Source organism: Habropoda laboriosa, unplaced genomic scaffold (assembly GCF_001263275.1).
Source record: "Habropoda laboriosa isolate 0110345459 unplaced genomic scaffold, ASM126327v1 scaffold57, whole genome shotgun sequence".
In the NCBI taxonomy this organism is placed as follows: domain Eukaryota; kingdom Metazoa; phylum Arthropoda; class Insecta; order Hymenoptera; family Apidae; genus Habropoda; species Habropoda laboriosa.
The window spans coordinates 3821381-3847717 of NW_017100229.1; the positions used below are offsets into that span (position 1 = coordinate 3821381).

A 26337-nucleotide genomic window follows, 5' to 3' on the forward strand; every position below is an offset into this window, starting at 1 on the left:
TCGACGTATCGCTAGACGCGAAGAGGAAAAAAGAAATTTTTACTCTTGGTGTATTTACGGGTAACGAGAGCTTAATTACTGTTAATTTTCGTGGCTGTAGTTGATTTACGCAACCGTATCGTGTCGTCGTCGTTCCTCTTCTACCCGTGATGACCTCTGCTATCAATTCTGGAAATGATGAATTTGCCGATAGAATAGGGTAATAATTGACGAGTAATTGTTAAGCTCAACGCTGTCGAAATTAGAGCAAAGTATTACATACGATACGTGAACGATAAGAGTGGAAGAGTTCGTTGGAAATTTATGCGCGTTTCGAGTCGTTGAGATTTCGATCGGTTAAAGTGTTCTTTGCTCGACGAGGTACTCGAGCCCGTTAAGAAGTTCGGTGAAATCGTGTTTGCAATGACTCTTGGACGTGTGGAGTGACTTTAGTTTAACGCCATTACCTGTTCTGGACATTTCGTCAGGTTGTTAGCGGATCGATCGTCCAATTGTGTAATCTTATCTTCACGGTAATGCGACAATTGTTAATTTCTTCTTGGAAATTGTCGCGAGGATTGCGAGATAATGGTTGTAATGTTTATTTGTGAAATATCACCGGCTAATAACGTAACCAACGATAACAATAACAGTAACCGTATTATCGCGTTATAATTTACACGCGTAACGTTAAGAAGAAAACCGTCGTTTCTGCTTTACAGCACGGTGAATTATGTTTCTGAACGGTTACGCGGGAGCAAGAAAGAGAAGGAAAAAAGGAAAAAAGGAAAAGCTCGCTTCTTATCGGGCAAAATCTGTGAAATACGAGCCGGTTTCCGTCGTGACATTAATTTCCTGTCGATAATGGACGAAGTTGTAAAACGAACGGTCCATTACGGCGGATTTTCACGCTTAATTGCTCATTCATGATTGCACCGCGGCGTTTTGTACAGGTTTTTTCTATCGAGGACAGCGTCTCTAACGCGCGACACCCGTCGTGCAGCCTTCCTTTGCCTTTTCTCTTCTTTTCTCTTCTTTTCTCTTCTTTTCGATCGTGGAATATCGTCGAAACTACGGATGATTGCACGGGAACATCATTTACATTCGTCGTTACGCAATCGAGATTAATACGATTGCCTCGGTTAAACGGCGACAAGCTCGATGAATACGGTAAACATTTACGCAATTTGCAAGAAAAAAAAAAGGAAAAAATAAATAAAGCTGATCGTTGTGCTGTTACGGGTGATTTGATCGATTTAAATTTCATTTCATTTTAATTCGATTGGCACGCTCGATCGAACGACTCTCTGCCCAGAGAGACACGCGTGTTTGTAATTCGCGAGATCGCGTTGTACACGATGAAAATTTATCAGGGAACATTTAAACGAGCGGCTGATACGTAGCAAATTGGGGGTAGTCGAATCGTGCTTCCGTACCTCAGGCTACGAAATCCCAATTCCTGATCCCGGAGATGGCGCTGTCGCTGAATGGACTTGGATTCTCGAATTAGGGACCCTTTTGCTTTGTATATCGACGACTGTCTGCCTGATCCTTAGGATAGGCGCGGAATAATGGCGACTAATAGTGACTCGAGGCTCGGGAGAGAGAGATTGCTCAGGGGATTCGATTCGACGTTTAGAATAATTAATGGTAAATGGGGATATCGCAGAGTAGAAGGTAGAAATATTCCGTAACTGTTTATTTCTTCGTACAGTCAACTTATTCGCGGTAACAGAAACAACAACGAGACGTACGTATGTAAAGTATTGGGAAGATTCAACGAGTTAATTAAATGAAATCTACGCTGCAGTGTTCTAATGAATGGAAAAGTGGCGCTGAGAATATACACTCGTGTTTATAACGCGTACAGGAAAACACACCTAACAGTCCTTGAGCCTTTGTTGCCGGAAGCGTTGTGGAACATGGGTCGCATGCATAATCCTGAGGAAAATGTTACACGTTGAACGACGAAATACGTTTTTCCTTGGTAATTAAATAGCGTGATTATGGACGATGCGGTAATCAAGTTTCATGTTTGAATAATTATACTGCTTAGTCATCGAAGGCACGTGGATTAAGATACGTGTATTCAATAGAGAGACTCGTGAACGCATCAGCTCTGGTATCGTTATACGAAACACTTGGATGATGACAACTATCGTGACAGTGACAATGAATAGACAATGAAATTAATGACGGATCTAATAATCGCTTGGTAACCGCTCGACACGAACCACATCGCATCTGGCAATAACGTTTTACCATAGCTGTCATAATTAAACCGTAATGGCTGCGGTCGAGCCTAATATGTTTACATGGAACGTGATTATCGTGGATTTTCCCGGCTTCATTTTCTACCATAAATCATAAATATCGTCGTGAATACGCGGAACAACTGTCACTTGTTTCGTGCATCGAAAACTGCAATTTCACGATATGATGTACATCGTTTCAAGGATATCACGCTCACGCGTTAGGCTTGAAACCTGGAAAAGATCTTCGCCGTAGCTTTTGACATCTAAATATTAATGGTTAAATCTCTCTTCTAAGGATGAAAAATGTTGTTTCAGTGCGTTTATCCTGCCCTCTGGAAGGAGCTTAAACGCTCGCGCCACGATACCAGAAATCCCATCTCGATCCTCTTCGATCCTGCACCTTCAACATTTCACTTTTTCTGAAAATTTTCTTGAAACTCTTCAACTTTCTGTTCCTCCACCAAAGCACAATTCGAAGGATTTCAAATGCAATTGAAAGAAAAAGGAGAGAAAAATAATAGACACGAAGGACAGGGTTGGTTTTGCTCAAGACTCAGGTTAAATGAGTTCTGCAGTTAACAGGGAATGTCATTAATTCAGAGCTACGGTGCATTAGCTTACGGTTCACCGACTGGGATAGGATATAATCAGGCCAGGTCGTGCTGAAGATGACGCCAGGAATATCCGCTCTCTCTCGCTCCTTCTGTAGACTGGATCTCCGAAATTCGTGGGATTATCCAAGATACCGATGATTAATACTCGGTCCGAGACTGGCATCCGGTCTCGTTTGGCCTTGTTATCGATTCCGTGGCCGTGGAAAACCCAACGTCCCCCGACGACGTGATCCTGGACATTAATTCGCGCTGCCGTGGCTTTGGCCCTCCACCGTTATGATTAATCCTGCCTACGTGAAACAATGCACCGTCTAACCGATTCCTCTCGAACATTCACAGCAAATAACGCAGCCTCTGGACAATACAGTTCCCATTCGAGCGCCATTGGTGACGCTGCGTAAATATTTAGCTGATTCGTTGTTCTATCGATCCGTGCCCCGATATTCACTGTTCGAACCTTGGTAATATTCGATTACAGTTAAACTGTGGATAGGTTACACCGTCCCATTGGTCATCCAATGATGACTTATCGCGTACTTTATTTTCTCTCAGAGCTGCAGTGTCGCACGATCGAGTCAATGAAGGAACAGAGAGTCTTGGGGAGTCCGTTGCTAGACCCTCTTGTAGCTTGTGTAGCTATACAGGTCGTTGACCGAGATTCTGCTTGAAATATTTCGTCCATCAGATGATTGCCACTTGCTAGCCTAACGGGATAAATACTAGAGACAGTTAATCACGTGAACGTGTGACACAAGTCGAACTATGATACAAGGCTAGGTCAGTGCGGCAAGAATAGTTATGGCTGACGTCATTCGTAATTAGAGAACTGGTTTTGACTACACGAAATCGTTGACCCTAGTGCTACGAAACGAGTTATGAGTCAACACGTGATAATGAGAAGAGGGCGAGCGTGTTTATGCAGGAAATTATTCTGGTGGATATTCAACGACGAAATTACACAGTTCGTTCACTGGCTCTTTGCGCCTGGAAGCTGAGTGGCTGCATCGCGCGACGGCCATTTGCATACTTTGCTCGACCGATGAACGTCCGATCGTAGGTTAAACCTGGTAAAGGGATAACGTTAAACCGTGGCCGGTGAACAGATGAGCGAACGGTTCCGTGGATGTTAAAGCAGCCCGGCTAAAATCGTCGAAGCTTTATCGAATGATGCTAGAGAGAGGTTGCCGATGGAACGTTTATTCCAAGTTTCCCATGGTCCTCTTCTGTGTTGGATCTGTGTTCCGTGAAGCAAGAGACTGGCATGAGCCAAATTTAAAAATTCTTCAACACCCATCTGGTCCATATTCATCACCCTTCCTTCTTTTCTTCATTTTTTCTAAATCCCTGCAGCTTTCGAACATCTTCGAACCTCAGTTTGCCCATTTGATCCATATTCATCACTCGTCCTTTTTTCCTGTTTCTTTTTTTCTAAATCCCTACAGTTTGCAAACATCTTCAAACCTCAGTTTCTCATTTTGGAAAACTCCTGAGATCACCTCAACTCCACGGGACTTTTTTTTTCGTCGCGTCAAATTTTTCGACCAGTACTATTATACTCTGGCGAAATTTCGTCGCGTAATTAAGGGGGCTGACACAAGGGGACGGGATTAAAGTCAGCTCGTTGTTATTTTGTCGCGTGCGCTGATCTTCTGATATCCCACGGGAAGCTTAACCGTCTCTAATCTGTTCGCCGCCTCGCAACTTGCCGGCTGCCGGATTTTCGCGACTCGAACGATTACGGAAGGGCCCGGGTTGAACGCGTGTTTAGAATATTAATTGGCCTGGTTTTAGAGAAATCGGAGGTACGTGGCACGCGATATACGGAGGCTCCAGCAGCGCAATCCCTTCCTAATAACCGGGAACGTATTCAAGCGGCAATTTAATGACCCGCTACCAGCCATCTTCTTCTTCTTCTGACTGGTATTAAGTGCTGCATTAACATTGTACGGACACGTCGTGTCGCCGTTTCGCTTTCAGTTAAAAGCTCTTCCAGCCGGTGGGAATACGTATAGCCAATATCTGCCATATGTGATTTTATACAACTTAAACAACGCAGAGGTAGTAACAGAGTGGATGAAAATTTAATAAACTTGAAATCTTTTCAAATTTCTACGTATTCTACGGTTTCCTAAATTTCCCAAAGACAAGCGTGCAAGTTCCCGACAAAGGGAACTCGAATTTCCTCGAATTTCCTCGATTCAATTTGAAAAATTAACAAGAATGTCTTGGAGCGTTCAATGAAGCAATCAAGAAAGAGGAAATAATTTGACACTGGTCTTTCCAAAGGACGTAACCTTTGCTCGCGTGTACATAATGGATTACGCAAGAAATACCAAGAATAACAGATTCGAAGGAAATTGAAACGTGCACACTCGCGGAGGCGGAACTGTGTCTGGTTTAATTTGCTTGGGCACGGCGTAGTTGCTAACAACGCGCTATGCAGACGAGGCCGTATTTAGAATAGTTGCAACCTACCAGGAACGTCGAATTGCCTGGAACAAATGGCCACCGATACCGAATGCCACGGTGCCACGCATGGAAGAAAACAACCCACTGTTTAGTCGAGTAATTTCAACCTGCTACCTCGACGATTTTCTCTTACGGTTCCTTGTCGAGAAAGACCGAGAAGGCACGTTTCCACGCACGCGAGACAGTATATCACGTCTGCTATTTTTATGATTTCCTTCGAAATTGCTGTATGCTCGTCTGGTGGAAGTATCGTGATTATCGTACGCGAGTGCTAGGCCGTAAACTGTTAACGTTATTTACTGTCAGAGGGATGATTCGCGTGAGAAAAAGAACACGGCAATATTTCATTGGAAATTGTCACGCGAGTCGACGTGAATTGCCTGTGATGTAAAGGTTAGAATTATGTAAGTACTTCCTCGTTGTGTGTTACGTAAAATTTCGCTGGAAAATGCACGACGTGTTATTAAAGTGTTCCGTGGTAGTTGTTCAAGTATTGGAATGTCTGAAATGTGAACAGAGTTGTCTGTACACGCGACGATCCCGACGATCCCGACGATCCTGTTCTTTAAATCTCAAAGGAGACCCGGGGTTTGTGAATTCAGACGCGACTCCGCGGCTCGCATAATTAGCCTGATTAAGTCAAATCCGTGGAGGAGGCAAAGAGACGTGAAAACCCTTTCAGTCAGGCCGCCCTGATTCTCATAGGCTGAGGTTTTATGTAAATAGACGTGTGTAAAGGGTAATGGCTCTTCCAAGTATTCCATTACCTCGTATTCACCGGCTTGAATAAATTTCATCTCTAAACAATTAACTGCGTTTAATATTCATGCGGAATAAATAGTGTTATATCCGTGACGTATTGTCTGGCTATGGTTCACTATTACTATTTAACTGAAATCTTCCTATATTCCTCAGGATTTCCCGAGTATCTCTGCGCTCTAATTGCATATTCTCGTATTTTTTATATTTCACATCCTTCGATCTATATTTCTCCCTGTTTATTTATTTTTCATCTTACATCTCGAGTCCTATATCTACTATTTTATTTATTCGTGTAACTTTCACGACGCGTTCCCGTGTCCCGATAATGCAGCAAAGAAAGTTTTCCAAGGACGTGAAATGTACTTGGCGGAAAGCACTCGACGGAAGAACTCGAAACGAGTGGTCTGGTTGCGCGGGCACGCGATAATCGTACCTTCCTGTAACAAACTAACTCGAACGTTCCGCAAAAACCAACAACAACGACCGAGAAAACCCGACCGATCTAACGTAATCTTAATCTCCGCAGACGAGAAAGAAAATTGTCGTTAAACACACAGTGGGCAAACCAACCAGTGCTGCTTACTCGTCCGTGTTTCACTCTTCCGTAACTGTACACGCGAGATCCGTAGAAACACGCATAGCGGGAGCACGAACAGAGGCTATAACAAAGTTGCAACGTTCAGCCTGTTTCCTTGATCTAATCAAACTTTCCTCCACGAGGTGTCGCGTAAACGCTCTGACGAATCTTATCAAAGGAAAAAACAGATAGAAGGAATTATCTCTTTACCTGACCAACACTTCCAATAAAGAGAAATTCTCCTCTTTCTCTTCTCTGTTAAATATAAGAGAGAGAAAAGGGAACGTGCCACCTTTAGAGCGACCCCTTTTCCCGAACGATAGGAAAAACAACCAGCTAACACGAACACGTTCTTTTTATCTCGAATCGTTACTTTCGAGCCGATCCACCGGCGACGAAAGGCCGGCTGATTTACAACGATCTGATCTCGCCAGAGATTCACCGTTCTTGATTTTCCTCGTTTATTTACGAGCTGAGAAGGAAACCATTTCCAGATACTCGGATTATATTAAAGAGTCTCGGTTACTTCTTTCATTTCTAGTTCATCGCTCGCGTGTACTTCTCTAGTAAAACGGGAAAAGGGGTACTTTGAAAGTTAATCGTAACCTTCCTTAATCTCTCCTCGGGTATACATATGTCCCTACTTAAACACCCGGAAAATACTTTGCATTTTCATTTTCCCTGGTAACGTAACCCCTAACCAAGCTACACAACCCAAATAATTCCTTATTTATCCGGATACGTGGCACGTAGGAACGTTCGTTTCACTAGCTTCTCACCGAGTGACCACGATTCAACGGGCGCACCCGTGTTCCGGTCTTTAACGGAACGGCTATTTATCTCCGGCATCGAATGACCCGGTCTCCTTGCTTCCGGTCCTCGTGCCAACGAGATTTTCAGCTAGAAAAGTGAACGACGCGGCGCATCCCGACGCTTTTCTTTCTTTTTAACGGACGTGGAATATAAGAAGGACGGAGGGGAGAGGGGAGAGAGAGAGAGAGAGTCAGTTGAAAGGAGGCTGGGCGAGTCTGTCGCGTTTCTCTCTTCTCGTGGCGGTGGTGGTGGTGGTGGTGATAGAGGAGGAGGAATCGTCGTCGTACTCTTATGGGTTTGGGGTTGAAAGAGACGAAAAGAAGAGGGATAGGGGGAGGAGAACGGCGGGGCATAGGAAGGGTTGTATTTTCTAAAGACGCTTACGCTTCAGCCAGCCGCGAAGCCACGTCGAGGAAACCAGGCTGCCGCCTATATTTACTCATTTTCTTTTGGCCGTTTCTCAAAGGGAGCGTCGCCTTGGTCGTCGCTAGGCGTAAAAATGCGCAGCTATTCCGTCTTGCCTAAAGGCTTAACCTCGCATGCGGTAATCCACACCCCGACCGAGCATCTCGTTTGGCAGCCTGTGGATGCCTGGCCTTCTCCTCCCTTGGTGACGACGCGCACCACGGAAATTTCGTTCAGACGCTTCAACCTGCCTTCGCGCGCTTTCTTCACGCAAATATTGCAGACGCTGTCTGAGCACGGTGATCACGAGTGTGTCTGTGGACACTAGCTTTTCTCCACTTTACCTTTCTCGGATCCAGCTCGACTTTGTCGAATTTAATTTTCAATTTTACTCGAACAGGTCTCGTTTGTTATTTTTCCAACTTTTCGATGGGAATCCACGGTATAAACGGAGTTTCTTTCCACGTTTTTGCTTTATTGGTGACATAAAAAGAGACGGAGGATAACGAAAGCTGTTTCATTTCTGGAACTTTTTTTTATACCATCTGAGAAAATGGCAAGATATTTTTCAAGGGGGAACGTTCCTTTTTTCCGAGGACAATCCGTCGTCGTCGGACATACGTCTGAGGGAACGAATGAACGACAGGATATAGGCGGATTGATCCCGTTTTTCCAGCGGAAAGAATCGCCTCAATTTGCTTTAACGGAGGGAAATATGTAATCTTGTTCTTTTGTGGACTTCCAAGAGGGTCAGTTTGTATCTCGAGTGTAACGAAAACGAAGAACGACCGAGGGATGGAAATGTAAGAAGTCGAGGAGGACGTGTCTTGGAACCATACTTCTGTAAAAATGGCCAAACTTAGAGGTTTCTTCATGGTCTGCTGCCTTCCTTGGCACACTCGCCTCTTTCGTACTTTAACTATTCCAGAGTCTTGCTTTCTGCTCGTACAATTCCTCCCTATTGATTATTCAACGAACGGCCCAGGTTGATTTAAAATTTGGCACCGGATATCTCCTTCTATTTCGCGTATTCCTTCAAAACATTTTCAACGTGTGCTCAACACCGAGCGAAGATTGAACAGTCCGCGTCCATAAATCATGGTGGAATTAAAAGAAATCCCGAGAAATCCAGTATAAATCGTGTTTCTTGCCTGTGTAGACAGCAGCTCGGAGCCAACGATGGAAAAAGCGGCGCGAAACAGGGGTGGAAACACGCGACGACGATCCAGGGAAAACGTCGAGTGACGTCTTTTTGCCTGCAGAAACGTCTGGACCAACCTAGTTGTCCCTAAAGTCGACGCGTTTCACGAGGATTCCGGGTGCCGGTGGACTTGCTTTTCGTTTACGAGGCGAATCTTCGCCATCGATTCTCGTCGCGGCGAAACGACAGGAGGAATATCCACTTTGAACGCGGGTGGTAAACGTGGTCGAATCGTATCTCGGATTCGTCGCGATGCTAGAGATGCGAGGAGGGGGAGGAGGACGCCTCGTTCCAGATATATTTCGATCACGTGCACGGGCGCAGTACGCGCGTTTTATGCGCTCGACCGACGATAAAGAAAAATGTCCCTCGGTATTCCTTGTAAATATTTTCCTCGAGGCGGTCCACGAGATTCTACGGTGGAACTGGTACCGCACAGATACGCGTGATTCAACGATAGATTTTGTCACCATCCTCCTTCCTTTCCCTCGCATGAAACTGATTTGCGTGTACGTGCCAAGAGAGGACGAGGCGTTGTAAAGTTGCCGTTTAAGGGTCTGCGGTGTCGTACGTTTCGTGGAAACTTGGTCTGGTCTAGATTGAAGTTGGTACGAAAGGGAAGATTGTATTTTCCGATGTTTGTTCCTCTAACCGATAGCAAATGGGAATGCAGCTGGTGATTGAATTAGCGTGGAAGCTGAAACATATTGCAGGTATTGCTAGACGAATTTTTCCCCAAGAAATTGCTGACACGACCTCGTACGACATTCTGTAATCAGGTTAGGTCCAAAGGCGTTCAAGGTCTTTTAATAATAATAAATCGTCTCGTGTGGAAGATGGATTCTCCGATGAACGGAGGTGAAACAGCTCGTTTCCCCCCGGTCGTACGATCGTTTCTCATTTCGTCGGAGGATAGAAAAAAAATTATGCAGCTAATCAGGAATCGCGGGTGTCGTTTCTCGGTCGATGTATCACCGGAGGATCCACCTGAAGAAATGGTCGGGTCTCCGGGCTCTCTCGGGTCAAGGGGTGGTTTTAGAAGGCAAAGGAGGTTGGTCGGAGCATGGAGGGCAGCCACAGCCCACATCCGACTTTATGAGCCGCCATCACTCATAGAATCTTCGCCGCAATCTTTCGCGAGAACCCCTTAGAGAGGCTTGCACGGTGGAGAAAAATGTCCGAAGGTTTGGAGAATCGATGAGTTTGCATTAAACATCTCGAACCTACCTCTACGTCTCGTGGAGAGGATACTGCTTAAGATGGCGGGCCAGAATGCCCCGGCGTTCCCTAGGAATCACGAATCGAAGCTCTAACATCCCTGAGGTATAAGGTATGAACGGTGGAACGAGTTTCGAATCAGAAAGAGCAAGTCCCTCGAACCATCTCTCGCTGTGGAATAGGGTAGGCGAGGCACGTGCGATTCGCATTGTTAGGAAAATGTTTCGCCCCCTGGTGAAAGGCCTGAGAGAATGGAAACCTGTTCGAATAGGTTCGATTCTGTGTATCGGGTCATCGTTTGGGTGCTAATAAGGGTGCTGGACCCTTTGCGTGGCTGAGTGATTTCGGGAGTTTTCGAACTTGGAAACGTTCAACTTTCAAAAATTCTTGGATTTCCGAACTCTGGAATATTAAAATTTGGAAATTTCAAATTTTCAATTCTTCAATTTTTCTAGTCTTCCGGTTTTCTACACGGATTGAACGTCCGTTCTCGAACACAGGAGAGATACGCAGCTACAAATCGTTGAAAATAATTTAAGGGTCTGTTGGACGTATGAAACGATCGTTTTTGGCAAACATTTTTCGCGACATCTAATAGGTAACCGGGCAAAGTGTATAATAAAATACACGACCGATCGGTTCGACTACAAAGCGTATATTATCCGTGGACACGATGTTTCCAGTCGATATGTTTCATTAAAAAGGACGGAAGTGGAAGATATTAATCCAGATATATTTGAAGAGAGAATATACTGGCTAGAAAAATGTAGGTTACTTGGTTGGGCGCTAAAAGCGAACCGGTTAATAAATTTTTTTGTTACAGCGTCCAACCGAGACACGCGATTGTTAAGGTTGTATAACTTCGAAAATTGACTTCCAAAAATAGATACGAAGAGAGAACCATCGAACCATATTCTCTTTTACAAGAATGAACAATCTTTCAATAGATCCTCTAATCCTTTAAAGTGTTCCTGCCTTTTGTAACCCAGATAAACTCTGAAGGATCCATGTATATTTTTCGAGATAGAAAAAAACAGGGGGAAAGAAACTCGTACAGTGGGTCAACGTGCAGCAGTATCGGTGGTAAAAGCGAAAAATAAATGTGGAACACTTGTTCGGTATTTGTACCAATTCACATGACAGCCAGTATCTACTGGCCGATCCCACAAATGCCTCTGTTTGCGACATTTTCTATGGGTCGTAGCTCAGTCACGTAGAAACGTAATGTGTATCGTTTACGTGTCCCGTGGTATTTGTTCTTCCATTTCTCGAACCGCCTGTGCTATGTACCTTTAGGCTATTATCTGTGGAACCAGATGCATACACGCATGGACTAGCGTAGAGTGTACGATGCCCATGAGAGTACGTTCATTTTCATCGAATACTCAGCCGCCATTCAATGCGACAGAGAAACAATGCTTTTTAATCTTGCCGCCCTTTTAAATTCAATACCCTTCACTCTTGATACTTTTTCACCGTGAATTACCCACGATCGATGGACATACATAATTAGTTCGCGCCGATATTTCTTCTTCGTAATAATACATTAAACGGTATTTACAATCGATCGAACGTGTAGTTTTCGGTCGGAACATGACGATTCCCATTATTAACGCATTTGTTAAACCACGAAATTGTTATTGTAAACTATAATCGTATATTTGGGAAGCTAGAATTAGCTCGAATGGCCGTGATTTGTATCTTACGAGTAGACTGCGAATGTTTATGCAATTATTACGTATTAAAATATGCAAAATACGCGATAGTAACTCTGGTGTATTTTGCATATTTTCATATATTACACGTTGCATTAAAATGTGCAGTCTAGTTATCAGAGAGGTAACGCGGGAGAAATGTCGCGAGACCGCTGTTAAACCGAAACTAAAGTTTTACCAAGGAGGAGTATAGGCGGAAAGAAGTGTAGCATAAAAGATAACGCGGTACGAAACACCGTAAATTGTTGATTAATTCAAGAATCGTCGTCGCGGGGGTAGTTTCCGGGGGCAGAATAAACCGCGTAATTTCTTGGACGGCGGCCCGGGGGCAGTACGTGCCCTGCGGGCGGAAAGTAAGTGAAAAGTAAAACGAGGAGAGCCGGGGGAAGAAGGAAAACGAGGACGCCGAAAGTACAAGGCTCGCCGAGGGCAATAATAATATCGGAAAGGTCGAGCTTATACTGCGGCGAGGTTTTCCCGATAGTTCGAACCTGGCCCGAACTTTCTGCCAAAGTTGCGAAGCTTTAAAGCGAAGGCTTTAACGGGGGCTTCGCGCCTCGCGCAACTCTTCCTGCCCTCTCGTTCCCCTTCGGCGTCGCAAGTTTCACTCGTGTGGAGGAGGGAAGAAAAAAGTAAGGAGGAAAAAGGGAGAAGTGGAACGAAAGAGGTTCGAATAAATGAAGTGAAATGATAGGTATACACGTAGAAGAATGCCAGGGAAGAAAAAAGGAGTAAGGTTTTCCTACATCGATATACGGTACTTTCGCGTTTCACGTTGATTTTTCGTCGGTCTCGAGAGGTGGAACTTTTATTCGCCGCGTATTTAATTTCTCGATCGTCGAGAGGCCAAGCGGGAGAAGAATTGGTTGGAAATCGACGAACCGTGGATTGCCAAGTGTTCACTCACCGTTTGATTCCTTCACCACGCGCGTCCCTAAATAGGCTTTGTTTGGTATGGCCAACTTCTCGAGCGCGTTAGCGGGATATATTCATGCTGGTTTATTCGCGGCGGAACGCGCGAGCGTGGCCGCCATCGGCGCATTTAACAATTCACTCGGATTAATGCGAATTGCACTTGAATACGTGAAGATCCAGCCGCGCGAGCGGATTCATATTTGATCGCCATTTTAATTGGCCGCGGTTTCACTGACTTGGAAACATCAACGCGCCACGATTCTCATTACCTTCGATGATGGCCTCCTGAAGAATATTTCAAAAAATTTGATAATGATGAAAATGATGAAAAAGTCTCCTGCTCCAAATGCACAATCTCTTCCACAGCCAAGCGAAGATTTTCGATCACGTCTCGGCGTAATGGTCAGTAAATAACAAATGACCTGTATCTGGCCGGGAGGAGCAGCAGTCATCATCCTTCATCGTAGTAATAGTCTGGTAGATGCTGGCGAACTTTTGTAAGCGGGCCAACGAAGGCGCTTCGACGTTTCCTTATTCCCATTCAGCCGGCGTAAAGGGAAACTTTTGCCACCGATTCCGGCCAAAGCTTCTGTTCTAATTTCCCGCGGATGATAAATCGGTAATAAGCCCGTTCGATGGTGGCAACTTTTCTTCCCTGGCTTCCACTCGAGGTACCTTACTTTCCTGACGTTACTTTCTATCGGGTAGTCAGCCGCACAGTGACAAACACGACGATCCTTCTCTCTCTCTCTCTCTCTCTCTCTCTCTCTCGTCGAATTTTCAGCGGACGAGGAGATTCTGTCGCCTATCCGGCGGTTTCTAGTGAAAATTGCGAATGCTTTCGTTGCAAGTTTCATCGATTATTCATTCGGCAATATCCGGTGAAATACTGTTTTCCGTAACGCGATTAAATAAACGCCTAATTTGCATAAGACTCGAACGGGGGGGTCCATCGGGAACGCGGAGTCGTGGAGCACGTAAAATCGTCTTTGATGTCGCTCGTTCTCCCAACACTTTGCGTTCTCCCACAATGACGTTTCAGACGGTTGGAATACGGGCGCCAACCGGTCGCGTTTTCTCTCCATACAATAAGTTTTGTAATCCCCGTCGTCGGTTACGTAACTTTCTGAGTGGCAATTTCCTCGACTACTCGGCTCAAGCTCGATTTCTCCGTCGAATTCTAAATCGATTTTATCTAGGCTGAACAATGTTGTTCTGTAGTAGCACTTCGTCATCTGTACAGAGCAGAGAGTGTGAGAGAGATAGCTAGGGGGTGTTATTTTGCTGCAGTATTTCGATATCGTACAGAATGTATTAATGTATTTTCAAATGGTAGAATCGTTTGATGAACTGCACAGATTTTACGAGTCGGCCACGTGATGAATATGCATAAAATGCGCAACGCGTTCGTGCGTGCGTTATTTATGCGACACGTGTAGATCGTGGAGAGTGTACAAAGCAGATTGATAGATATATTGTAACTGTGTTGCGGAATTCAAAATAACAGATAAAAAGATAGCGAGGCAATGTGAAATCTGTCGTTTTCAAGTTTCTAAGTACCTAGATTTCCGACGACCCTTTTAACCGATACAATCGTGTACGATATCTCTCTTTTTTCAATTATCCGAAACACACTCTTTAGTCGTACCTTTTTGGATGTTGTAATAGGACAGACCGAATGTATGTATATTCGCTTTCGAATCCTCCAGGACGTATGTACTTACGGTGGCGCTATTGAAGATCCTCGCGAGACCCCGGACATCCGTGAATTTAACCGCTGACTTGGCCTGAGATACGACGTTCCCGCGATGCACGCTAATGGTCTTCGAAAAGTTTAATCTGTACTCGGGATATCGTATGCATTAGCGACGTGCTTGTATCGTAAAGTTGGTTACTCATACGCGGCAAGTTTGATCATCGATACAAGTTGCACGCGTTTGGAATATCGTCAGCGACATGGTAATCGGTACTCGCCTGTTCCTTTTAGTCATTCGTATGGTTGCGTGGAATGTGTCACTTCGCTTCGATGTTTCATTACGCATAATCACCGGTTTGAATGATTAATTGTTTAAACGAGGGTTCTATAAATATATGAATCATGTTATTGTTAAGTAATAGGTACTGAGGTAATGGCTGTTGCAGAATCTCTGTTTAAAAAGTTCGAAAGGTGAATCATTTTACTCTCTTGGAATTTAACTTTTTCTCATAAGATGGCAAGAGGTCGTAGAAAATGAAGGAAACTGTTTTTATTAATTAATATTCTTCCAATTAATAAGAACTTTCCATGTGAAATCAGTCACTACTTGTGTACACATTTATGCAATAACGAAGGAATAGCTTTTTTCTTTTCCTTGGATTTTTCCAAGCGGTGCAATTGGAGTATTTAGCAAACGTAGGGTTAGGTGCATAAACCTGATGCATTTTGCACAAGTGGTTTCATTACTTACCCTCGTTAGAACTTCTTTAAACGAACGAATTGAACGAAGCCGGAAAGTGGACAAGCACGGATGCAATTCTGGCATAAAAGTACAACAACTGCCGGTAATTAACAGAAAGTTGCTACATAATCTGCCGGACTAAAGACAATCCCGGTGATTAATGCGCCGTTCTGTCCCATTCCGATGGCCGGTTTTACCTTCAGGCAAGGAACACGCCATTATTAAGTGAACTTTCAAACTGAGTGAATCCACCCTCTTTCTCTCACCCCCTGTCCCAACTGCTGCATTTTAATCTCCGAAGTCCAGTCGCATAAGCGGCTCGCAAATATTCCAAATAGTTGCGCATATGTTTGCGGGGACACTGTACGCCGTATATCCGAGGGAAAGTTTCTCGTCGTTGAAGAGGGTGGCGCGCTGCTTTCAAGATTTAATAACTTCTTAAACTATCCGCGTTACGAGAAGAGAGGCACGAACTCCGGATCTATGCAGCTATCTGAAAGATTTCACGTCGAGAAAAACTTGTCTCTCGGTCATTTTTCTTAACACTCTCGCCGCGAGAGAAAAAAGAACGCTGTGAGCAATCTAAGGTGCTGATAAAAGTGAAATAATTTCGCTTATAGAATTCTATTTGCAACGATGACACATATTTGAAGAGATGAAACTTTGTAAAATTATGAGAAAAGACTCGAGACTAATATTGAATTTCATTCTTAAGCTCATTTCACACCTCCAATATTTAATCACACAAATAACATTTTTTATACAATTAAAGCCTTCAAATTTTTCACTTCTACTTTGCAAAGTTTCACTCGAGTAACTATTTTCCCCCGAAAAAAATTCGAGAAAAAAATCTAGCGAGATTGTGCACACTTAGTGCTGCCTCTGTTGTCTCCTGTGCATACGATGCATCATGGTTGCTGATGAAATTGGCGAACGAAACTGTTGCAGCCTCGGACGGCCTTGCCGCGATAGTTCTGGCGCGCGAATCTGTTTACCGACTCTATTTACGAGGTTGGGCAACCGTGTAAACCATCCTGCTAATAGAATATGCCCATATTCTGGCCCCGTAGGAAGCATAAGGGCTCAGACTCGTAACGAGTAACCCCCGGTTTCGCCACGTTATCGCGATTTTCCCAGGGTTGCACCGGAGCGGCGAGTTCAACTTTGCACAACGAGCCACGGCTATCCTGTGCAATCTGCCCGCCGCCTGGTCGAAACTGTTGAGTTATTTAGCAGTTCCGGGACGATTATTGAAACGAAGCTCGAACTGTAGCTTGATTTGTGGAATGCACTGCTTGCACTGGGGTTAACTCCGCGATTAAATAACGTCGGTCAGCCTGGGATACTTTATGGATTAATTTTGGCCGTTTGTTATGCCCATTTGTGATCTACGAGACCTGTGCACACTATACTTTATCACCTAGAATTTTTTTCTAATTTGTTTAATCGTTCGAGAAATTTCTATCTGTTTTTAGTTTAAATTTCGACAATTGGGTATGAAATAATTGAACAAGTAAAATAACGGAACGATAGGAAACATAAGAGTAGAAACAAGGGGTGACAGAAATTTAATCCGAAATTAAACGCACAAAATTCCACGTATGAAGTAAAACGGGAATAGTTTTAATTAGAATCACATTTGACAGTAAAATAAACGCGAGGCGAACAAGTCGCGCGCGACACGCCGCTGTTGAATATTTGAATCGAGTAATTAGAATTTCCTGTTACCCTCTCTCGTTCTTCCATTCACCCTTCCAGCTCGTGGCAAAAGGGGACGACGAGAATTTTCCCGTGTTCAATACCTCCCGGTTGCGACAGCGAACGAACAATCGTGATTAGAAAAAGGAGATGGTGTGGGGAGGTGAAAAACAGACCAAACACTCTGCCAGCATTTCTACCCGTTGAATTATTAAAACACAACCTACATTTAGTTACCTCCGTTTCCATTTACCTGTGCGTTAATTTTAATAGAATCAATTAACCAGGGAATAATTTGTTGGAAAATTCTCCCGCGTTTCTGTCACAATATTTCGATAATTTCACTGGACTCGATACGTAGGTCTCGCTTCTCTGTCTGGCTCGTTTAATTACTTTAACGGTAACGCGGAGGAAGGAGGAGAAACGCACGGTCGAAAATGTACCCGGGAACGCGTTGGAACGGTCGTTGGGAGGCATCGACGGTAAAACGGAAATGTTGAGATTCGCCTTCGCCTGAAGGTCGATGAGAGGAAGGAGGAGGAGCAAAAAGAAGAGGCTGTGAGGCCAGGGCAATCGTATAAATAGCCAGGTTCTGCTCGTATACCCGAGGGTGAATCGTGTCGGTCGAGCGCCGTGGAACGAAACGGTTGAAAGGAGCGGACCCTTCGCTCGGGAGACGGTGCTCGAAGTGAATTCAATGCCGAAATCGACGATACGATCCACTAGGAGAAAGAATCGACGTCGTAGTTCCGAGCCAACTACCATGCTCGAATGGAAACTACGGGGGTGAGAGAGAGAGAGAGAGAGAGAGAGAGAGAGAGGTAGAAAACTCTGTCATGAAACAAGAAGTGGATAACAATAGGGACATTCTCTGTAGGCGTGTGCTCGATTCGAAACTACATTAACCGAACGATACGGTGAAACATGGTGGAATAAGGAAAATTCTCGATCTGTAACGAAAAAGTTGGAGCATTCATTTCGATCGCTGTTCGAAATCAACGGTGAGACAGTCACATCGTTCCGTGAAGAAACGAACCTTGTCAATTTCACTCTCCCGTGTGAGATTGCAGCCGTGCAACATTGTTCAAGGGTTCAATTACGATTGCTTATCTCGCTGCGATGCATTCCATTGAAATTACAAGGCAGAAACGTCCAGGCTGAAGGAACCACGACGAATTTAAAGGGTTCGCGTGTCGACCATGCATACGCTGCATACATCGACCGTGCGCTGACTGGTATTACACTGCTATAATTTCACTGCGCTTTTTTTTCTTCCTTCCCTCGTTTCACCCTGTGACGTGACGTTGCACCGAGCCTTTTCGTTGTTCTTTCGATTATTCCTACCTTCTGGTATATGTATATTTTCTTTTTCCTCTTGCCTCTTTTAATCTCGTTTATTCCCTGGGAAGATTTGAAATTCGTGGAGAGAGGGAGTCGAAAGGTATCCTAGCCTTGCTTTTCGGCCAACTTGGAATCTAAGGGGCAGATCAAATAACTGAACCTACGTGCTACGACTGGTAGGTACGAAATTGGGTGGATCACCGAACGGAGATTGTGCAAACGTTTATTTAAAACACATGATTTCTTGTTTATCGTTTACGAAAAAAAGGAAGAAATCACTGGATAGTATTCGTAATTTCTCTGGCTGCGAGGTTGTATTTCGAATTTGAATAAATTTGAATAAACACACGCGAGGAGGTACGCAGAAGAATATTTTTATGCACCAAGAATATCTCGAGACGCGCTTCTTCGCTCGTTTCTTAGATCTGAAACACCGTGCTCTCTCGAATCGTCGAAAATTAAAACACTCGAAAATCGTGAAATGATTTGTTAGAAGAAAATAAATTTGAGAATTGTGTATGAATTAAATAAAACGAGAAACATTTGTGGAACCTTGAAAATATCCCTATGGTTGATACGTCAGTCGGTGTGATATATCGACAATCTCTCCAAGTATTCCCTGGCAGCGGAATCCGATCGATGGGCAACCCCTTTTGGTCCATTTCCGCGTGTGCAGCGTAAAATTTCTCCTCGCGATGCTCGATGGCGCGTTCTGTCGACATTCGTTTTTACTGGACGCTTACAGATTTCCCATTTCGTCGGTCTCGTACCGCCACGGTGCACCATTAAATCGTCCGTACCTGAAAGTAACGAACGACGATGGCCATGATCGAGAGGTGAAACGGTGGTAAATTAATTTCATGACAAGCGACGTTGGATGGTTCGTTATCGGCTGCCAATCCCTTTGAACCGGTTCCTTCGGAAACGCGTATCGATATCGCGATATCTGGCTACCGTTGGGCGATTTCCACAATTTCGCGTGTACCTCGTAACAATTTCAATTTCTGGCCCCGCCGAAATCCCATTTTACCCCCGGACTACAATGGGAAATTTTATCGAGCGGCCCGTTCCACGCGTACCTTTCACCCACACCCCCGTTTCCCGCCACTTGCCGGCCGTTTCGATCCTTGCTCGACATAGTGCCGTTTTTCCACCATTTCCACCCACTCTCACGGGATTATGTTAATGGCGATTCTCTCATCTCTGCGATCGACGAAATCATGGTAAATCGAATGATTCGTATAAATCTGGAATGGCTGCAATTCGATTCGACGAAGAGAGAGAGAGAGAGAGAGAGAGAGAACGGTTACCGCTTTTCAATCCGATATCTTCGGTATCTTTTTCACGCGAGGAACCAAATTTAATAGATACGGTAAAACTAGAAAATTTCTTCGCGATTAATTAACGTATTTGAAATCATCGATACGAGGTGGAAGAGACCGTTGAAAATTGCCATTGCGACAGAATGACACGCGAATACCCGAGCGCGTCATCGTTTATTTAATCCGACAAGCGACGAGCTTTGATTCACTCCGAAATCGCATTAGTCCGACGTATAATGAAGTGGCTCGCGAAATAAATGCCGTCATAATGCGAGGCATAAATTATCGGGTCCACCGGTGGTATATATGTATAGGTAAAGGAACAAGTCTCTCTCTCCTCGATAGCGAAACAATGAAATTTTCAACGCAAACAATTTCGACTACCTTCGACCCACCCCTCGGTGTCTACCATGTGATCGAATTGCATTATGCATTATGCCTGTGAATCGAAGGTCAACGAAACTACCTGAGAAGACAGGTGTAGAAGGGGAAGGATGCCAGAGGGAAGCCGAGGTATTCTCGAAATTATTAGTTGGGGAACTATTTGCATTAACGGCGGATCAAAGAAGACGGCGGTTTCTATAAGCACAGCTAACACACCGGGTATTTCGCGAACGTTCACCGTGATTGCTTACCGTACAACCGTGCACAATAGCGTGACGCATTACAATTGCCAAGAAGTTCACCCTTAATCAAGCGGTTATTAGAATCAGCCGTGTGTACATTGTCGCGCGTGTATATATGGGATGTATGTACGTACTTATATAGGTGCGTTTCTGCCGGTGGAAAGCGAGGGGGACTAGGCAACAAACCAGTCCACTCGAGAGATAGAACTTTTGATGTTGCAAAGCAGCTGCAACGTCTAACCTCGTTTGAACGTAAAGCAGCTCGAAGAGTTTCCATATTCATCCGAACTTACTTTGACTTTGTGAGAAACGCTCTGGCTGTTCTGTTGCTCTTGTGACGCCTCTCTAAATAAGAATAGATTTCTTCCTGTTCGTCTACGTCGTGTATCTCGTACAATATTTCGAACTTTGTCTGTACGCGGAATATTTTCGCCGTTATTGCAGGTAAATGTTTACGTAGGAAGAATAGAAAGTTGGAGAAGATTTCTTTGCCGAACAGGGGGACCTGCTAGACAATTTCCTTAATGGCGTTTTGTGTATTCGTTTCAGGTGGATTGAGCCTGGCGAGCGTCGTCGCCGGATGTAAGCCGACGAATCCTTTGAACAAACCGGAATTCGACGACATCGGCCAGCGGAATGTCACCGCTATCGTTGGCCAGGCAGCGGAATTGAATTGCTACGTGAAGCATCCTGGAGACAGAGTGGTGAGTGACTTATTTCGTTAAAGATACCTCGCGTTTAATATTCTGGGACGCTCGACCAATGTGTTTGTCGAATGATAATTGCGGGATAATGGAATTTTCTGGTGTAAACGGCGTGATGTGACGAGGGAATAGTTTTCGTTTTAATTTCACTGACAATGAGATTAAATAGCATCGGTGGAAAAAAATATTGATCAGGTATTCTTCGAAACATTGGAAAATCGATAGAAATTAGCACACAGGCAATCTTTAGATCTTGCAATGTTTTTCAAAAACTTTGAATACCCAGTGAAGAGTATAATTGAAAATTTTCATTCGTACTCTGCGTTATCCCACGAATAGATCGATATCACGATTACTATTATACATTGAACGTGCTGCTGCAGCGTTCACACTCGTTTCCCCTTGTTCGTAATCTGCATCAGTCAGCCTCCTCGTTTACAATTATTTCAATGGCAATTACGAATAATTTTACACCGTGGACGAGAAAGATCCAGATATCGCGGCACTTTAACAAGCGGCTGCTACCGATGATTTCTGGTACAGTGCAGTTCATTAAACGTTCGTTGGTAGAACGGGTTAAAAGCGACGCGGAACAACGAAACGGAACAGAAATATTCGCATAATTATCGGCGTTTGAGCATTAGCATACGTATAAACCGTATCGATATGCATAATGGCTAGTTTTGCGCTCGGTACTCACGTATCGGGAGAGATCGTGTAATGTTTACTTATTACTACGTATATCGTTGCTACATTTTCCAGCCTTTCCACCTTTCTATGGTTCACAGTTCTCTAGCTATCGATACACCGTTCAAATTAGCAGGGAATTAAAAGAACAATTAAACCGAACTCCCGATCGGTCTACCTATTATTCATTCGGTATTCAACGAAAATCTGTCTATAGATCGTGCAATACTGCTGTAAATTCTATTACTTTCGTTTCACACACGGTTCGATGATAAAAATCACCTTTGGTCCAATTCAACTACCTGATCGACGGTCTAAGAACTGCCCTACTCGTTTTAACACGATCCACACCTCTTTGACATCACCTCCAGTCTACTTTAACGCGTCACTGGACGTCCATCGGGCTAGCAGTAAGAAAGACGGTCCTTAAATCTCTTCTCCACCCTACCTCGTCCTCCAATTCGCCGCTACCTTCTCGCGTGTCTCTACACAAGGCATCCTTGTACGTGTCGATAGAGCTGTGTCTGTCTTTGGTTCATGCTGCACAAGCGGTGTCTTTAATTGTCAGGTAGGGGAGGCTCGAGCAGCGGAAGAAGCGAGCGTAGGTTAGACTAGAATCGCCAAGGGTGGTCAGGGGTGACTGCACCCTCGCCAGCGGCAAATGAACCGATCAAGCATACTCGGACAAGTGGTTACAGGCCAAAACCCCTCCTCGCTCCTATCCCGTGTTCCCTGTGTATACACGAGGCTAAAGAACACGTACCTGAGCAGAAACTTGTACGAAAACGCGTGCAAAGATCAAAGGATAAGCGATGGTGGTCGGTCGAGTTCGAGTGGAACACTTGGACTTTAAGCGGTAGAATTTTTCGAGCGATAACAGTGTGAAAGAAGAGTGTTTCGGCGACCAAAGATTTTCGGTGGAGCTGACCGAATGTCTCGCAGGAATTTCTGCGTAAAGTGAGAGGGATAGAGAACGTGAGGATAAACGAGTGTGGAGAACGTGCATGTGAGAAAGTTTAGAGTTGAGAGTGAGAACCCAGAGAAAGAGTAGGTTAGAGTACAGAAGAAATGTGCAACCCAGTTTATAGTTAGGTTGCAGTAGTTTGGAGTTATTACTTATTGCAAAAGGTTGGAGTCGGAGATTGCAAGGTAGCTTGAGGAACTGGTAGGATGAATAATGGAAGGATAAGATTATTAATACCGTGGTAACAAGCTTCGTGCTCTATCTGAACGCACCCCTCGTGCACTCTGCGTTTCTTTCTAAACGCGTTAAACGCGTACACAAATGCCGTTCGTTGAAGGTTCCACATAAATTCGATACGATTCTCTCTGCCCGAGCTCTATTTCCATTTTCATTCTCTACCCTCGTATTTCCTTCTGCACCATGTCTAGCACCGCTAACACCACAAATAGTCGAACTGAATCCATTGCTCTCTTATTAGGCGGATGCATTAGCCTGAATAATGCAGCAGGTTTGATGCTGTGATATACGAGCTTCTTAAAATTCCGCCTGGAAAACTGTTGCTCCTCTGTACCGAACCTCTGTTCTCCTCTCTACCTTGAACAGGAAAAATAGACGGTGTTGCATCTAGTTTGCCCCCGATATACGGTATGGATGCAACAGAGCGAGGTCGATTGTTTGGTGTTTAGCGATCTGTTTAATCGAGCACTTCCCATCGCATGCTCCAAGGGAAATAGTTGGAATGGCTTAGGCTTAATCGTGTTTCGGTACACACAGGCGTGATGCGGAACCGTAGAAGGAATTCGTGATGCGTGTAGCAAACCATCGGTGACCATTTAATTATTCTACTTGGTCGGTTTGCTTCTTCCTTCCTGGTACAATCGATGCCTCGGTACGTCGATCTGTCGTCTAATTCGATACAATTCTCTATCTCCCAGGAGAACCCAATCTTTTCCCTCGACACGTTAACAGCCACACTAGCAGCCGTGCAACTAGAATTCAACGGAACGACTGTACTCCATCGTTGAGTGAAATAACAGGATTTTTGTACCAACGAGGACGTTGTAATTAAAAGAATGAAAAAATGCAACGTTCGAAACGTGGTCACGTAACGCAACCTGGTAACTCCGAACGTAATACGTATAACTGCTTTGTACGGCGGAGTGGAGGGGGAAGGGAGAGGATCCGTTTAAACTTAGTTTAATTAAACCGTGGATTTATTGGGCGCCGCTTGATACGTATACACGAAGACACGGCTAGGCGAGGCTAGCTAGCGGCAGGAGCCACGTTAGTGTAGCCTAGGTTTGGTTAGGGGGGTGAAATTGAACGGTTCACGTGTCTGTGATCATTCAGGTGTACGTGTGTGTACACACGCGATCCAAGACCAAGGATGGAATCTTGGAGAATGGCCCTGGAAGAGATATTGCTCGGTATCGATTGATCTAAGACCCGCCGGTACGAAGAATCCACGGATGAGAATCAACGTGTACCAAGTGTGTACTAGCTGTGTACGCTGTACAGGTTGGATAATAAGAGCGAAACGAACGGTGGACGGGTAAAATGTGGAGGAATTAGTCCGGGGCGCATATTCAGTCAGGTGAATCGTAGTTTAACGAAGGCCAGGCGGGCTCGAGTCTTGCTAGTTCGCTGGAAATGGTAAATTGGCGTAGACGAGGAGGGCGTAGTTAATTGAGATCAAGGAGCTGCCGGGGAAATTGGGTTGAAGTACAACGACCGGTTGTTTTGTGTCAGCTGTTCAGCACGTTGAATGAACTTTCTTCTGATTGTCGTCGATCTACACGGGTTTTAGGATGGAATTATCGTCCTCGAGTATGTCTCGCTTGTGACGTTTAGCTCTTTGAGTTATGATTTTCTTTTCGACTGGTTGCGCGTGTAAATTATGTACCGGTGTCAGGTGAGAAAAGCTGATGTTGTGAATTAGAGCGAAAGTTAGAATTGAAAGGTGAAGGAGAATTTGGGTCACGAGTCCTGACTCGTTGTTAGGGTAACGACGAGAGATGTTTCTTAAATTTTGTAGACACACTCGTCTGTACAGTGGGGAATATTTACGTAGCCGTGAAGTAGTTACAGGGTGACACGTCTAATTGCTGAATATAGGTGCGTCGATCGCTGAAGTTTCAATTACCTTGAGAACAGGTGATAAGGTATCGTGACAGATACCTTATTAGCGCGATAGTTTATGTTCGTTAAAGTTCGACGAACAATTAATCGCGCGCTGTCTATCGTACAGAGTGTGTCTTCACCTGTCCAATTTGGACCTTAACTGCAAGGCATTAATAAGTTAACTGCGCCGTTCCGTTGTTCCCGAGTGTTCTCAAATAGTGTTCAAGTCATAAACAAGATGATTAGGGTGTCATTTTTGACGTTGAATTTCACCAGAATCTCCCTGGCAATATTTCCTCGAAGAAGCTCCAAAATTAAACAGCCCTTTAAACAAAAATTCACTTCTACTCGACCTGATTAAAATAAACGTGGATAAAATCCACGAACATGCCGTACCGTTCAATGTCTACCGAGGGAAGAAAAACCTCGCAGCTTGAACGGGCCACCTGCAACCTGTGTGTCTCTAATGAACAAAGAAAATGCAAGTCAGCTTTACACGGAGACTGGAAGTGAGAGGAAAGGTGGGTGGGAGCTTTCGAGCGGACAGATGTTATCTCTGGACGGGCTGCTTTGTCACAATTCCTCCAACCTGGGCAAAAAAGGAACCGGGTATCCCATCGTTTCTTCTTAATTATCCGCCACTCTGGTCGCAACCTTCGAATCATTAACCCCCCACCACGGTAATTAATAATCGACGTCGATCGATCGATGCAGCATCGAGGAATCACTCTTTCTGTTCGGTGAACGACTTTTAATTGCGACGAGTCCAGGAAATTGTTTTCCACGCCACGGAGAAATAAGCCAACCCTCCGAAGAATGGTTCGAACGAGAGAGAAAGAGAAGGGAGACTAAGTCCGATTTAATCTCGTAATCGACGCGTGGAGGCTGTGGTGGCGTAGTCGAATTGAAACAATTTCTACGGGAAGAACCGAGAAATGCAATCGTCAGCGAGCCAGGCCGGAGACACGGGGCACTTCCGCCCTAATCCTCCGGCCAGGACGAGTGTTTGTGAACGAGAGGCGTCCTGGAGGATTTCTGGACTGGAAGCTCAGCCTCGTCTCTCGATTACCAGCCTCTGTCCCGTTCAGTTTGCACAGCGGTCGAAGGATCCTGTCCATTTAGGAGCACTAGAACCACGCCCACTTGCACAAGCCACGTTCATTTCCAATAGCGGTATATTTGCGGATTCGGTTGAGGAACGAAGGATACGCCGGAGTGTCTCGGTGTCCCCTTAATAAACGGGGGCAATGGGCGAAACGATGATCGTTGGACGATTCGTTTAATATCGTGGACAAAGAATTAAGATAGAGGGTCTGAGAGGGATGACGAGACGCAATCGAGGAGAAGCTTTTATCTTCTGCATGGAGGATTAAAGAAGCACCAGGCTGGACCGGGCAAACGGTTGCTCTCAATTAGTTTTATCTGTATTTACGGTGGCTGAAGGCGAGGCGGAGATGGAGTGGGTTGTTTGGTTCTTGGGAAAATTCAAGAAAATTATATATAAATTATGAAA

General features: G+C 44.6%; 1 protein-coding gene across 1 annotated transcript in view; it reads left to right on the plus strand.

Annotated features, from left to right (window-relative positions):
• Positions 1–26337, plus strand: part of LOC108571430 (protein turtle-like) — a 115335-nt gene that overhangs the window by 21175 nt on the left and 67823 nt on the right. The window contains exon 2 of the mRNA XM_017933469.1: positions 20898–21052. Within this exon, the coding sequence (XP_017788958.1) occupies positions 20898–21052 (155 nt within the window). The remainder of the gene's footprint in view (positions 1–20897; positions 21053–26337) is intronic.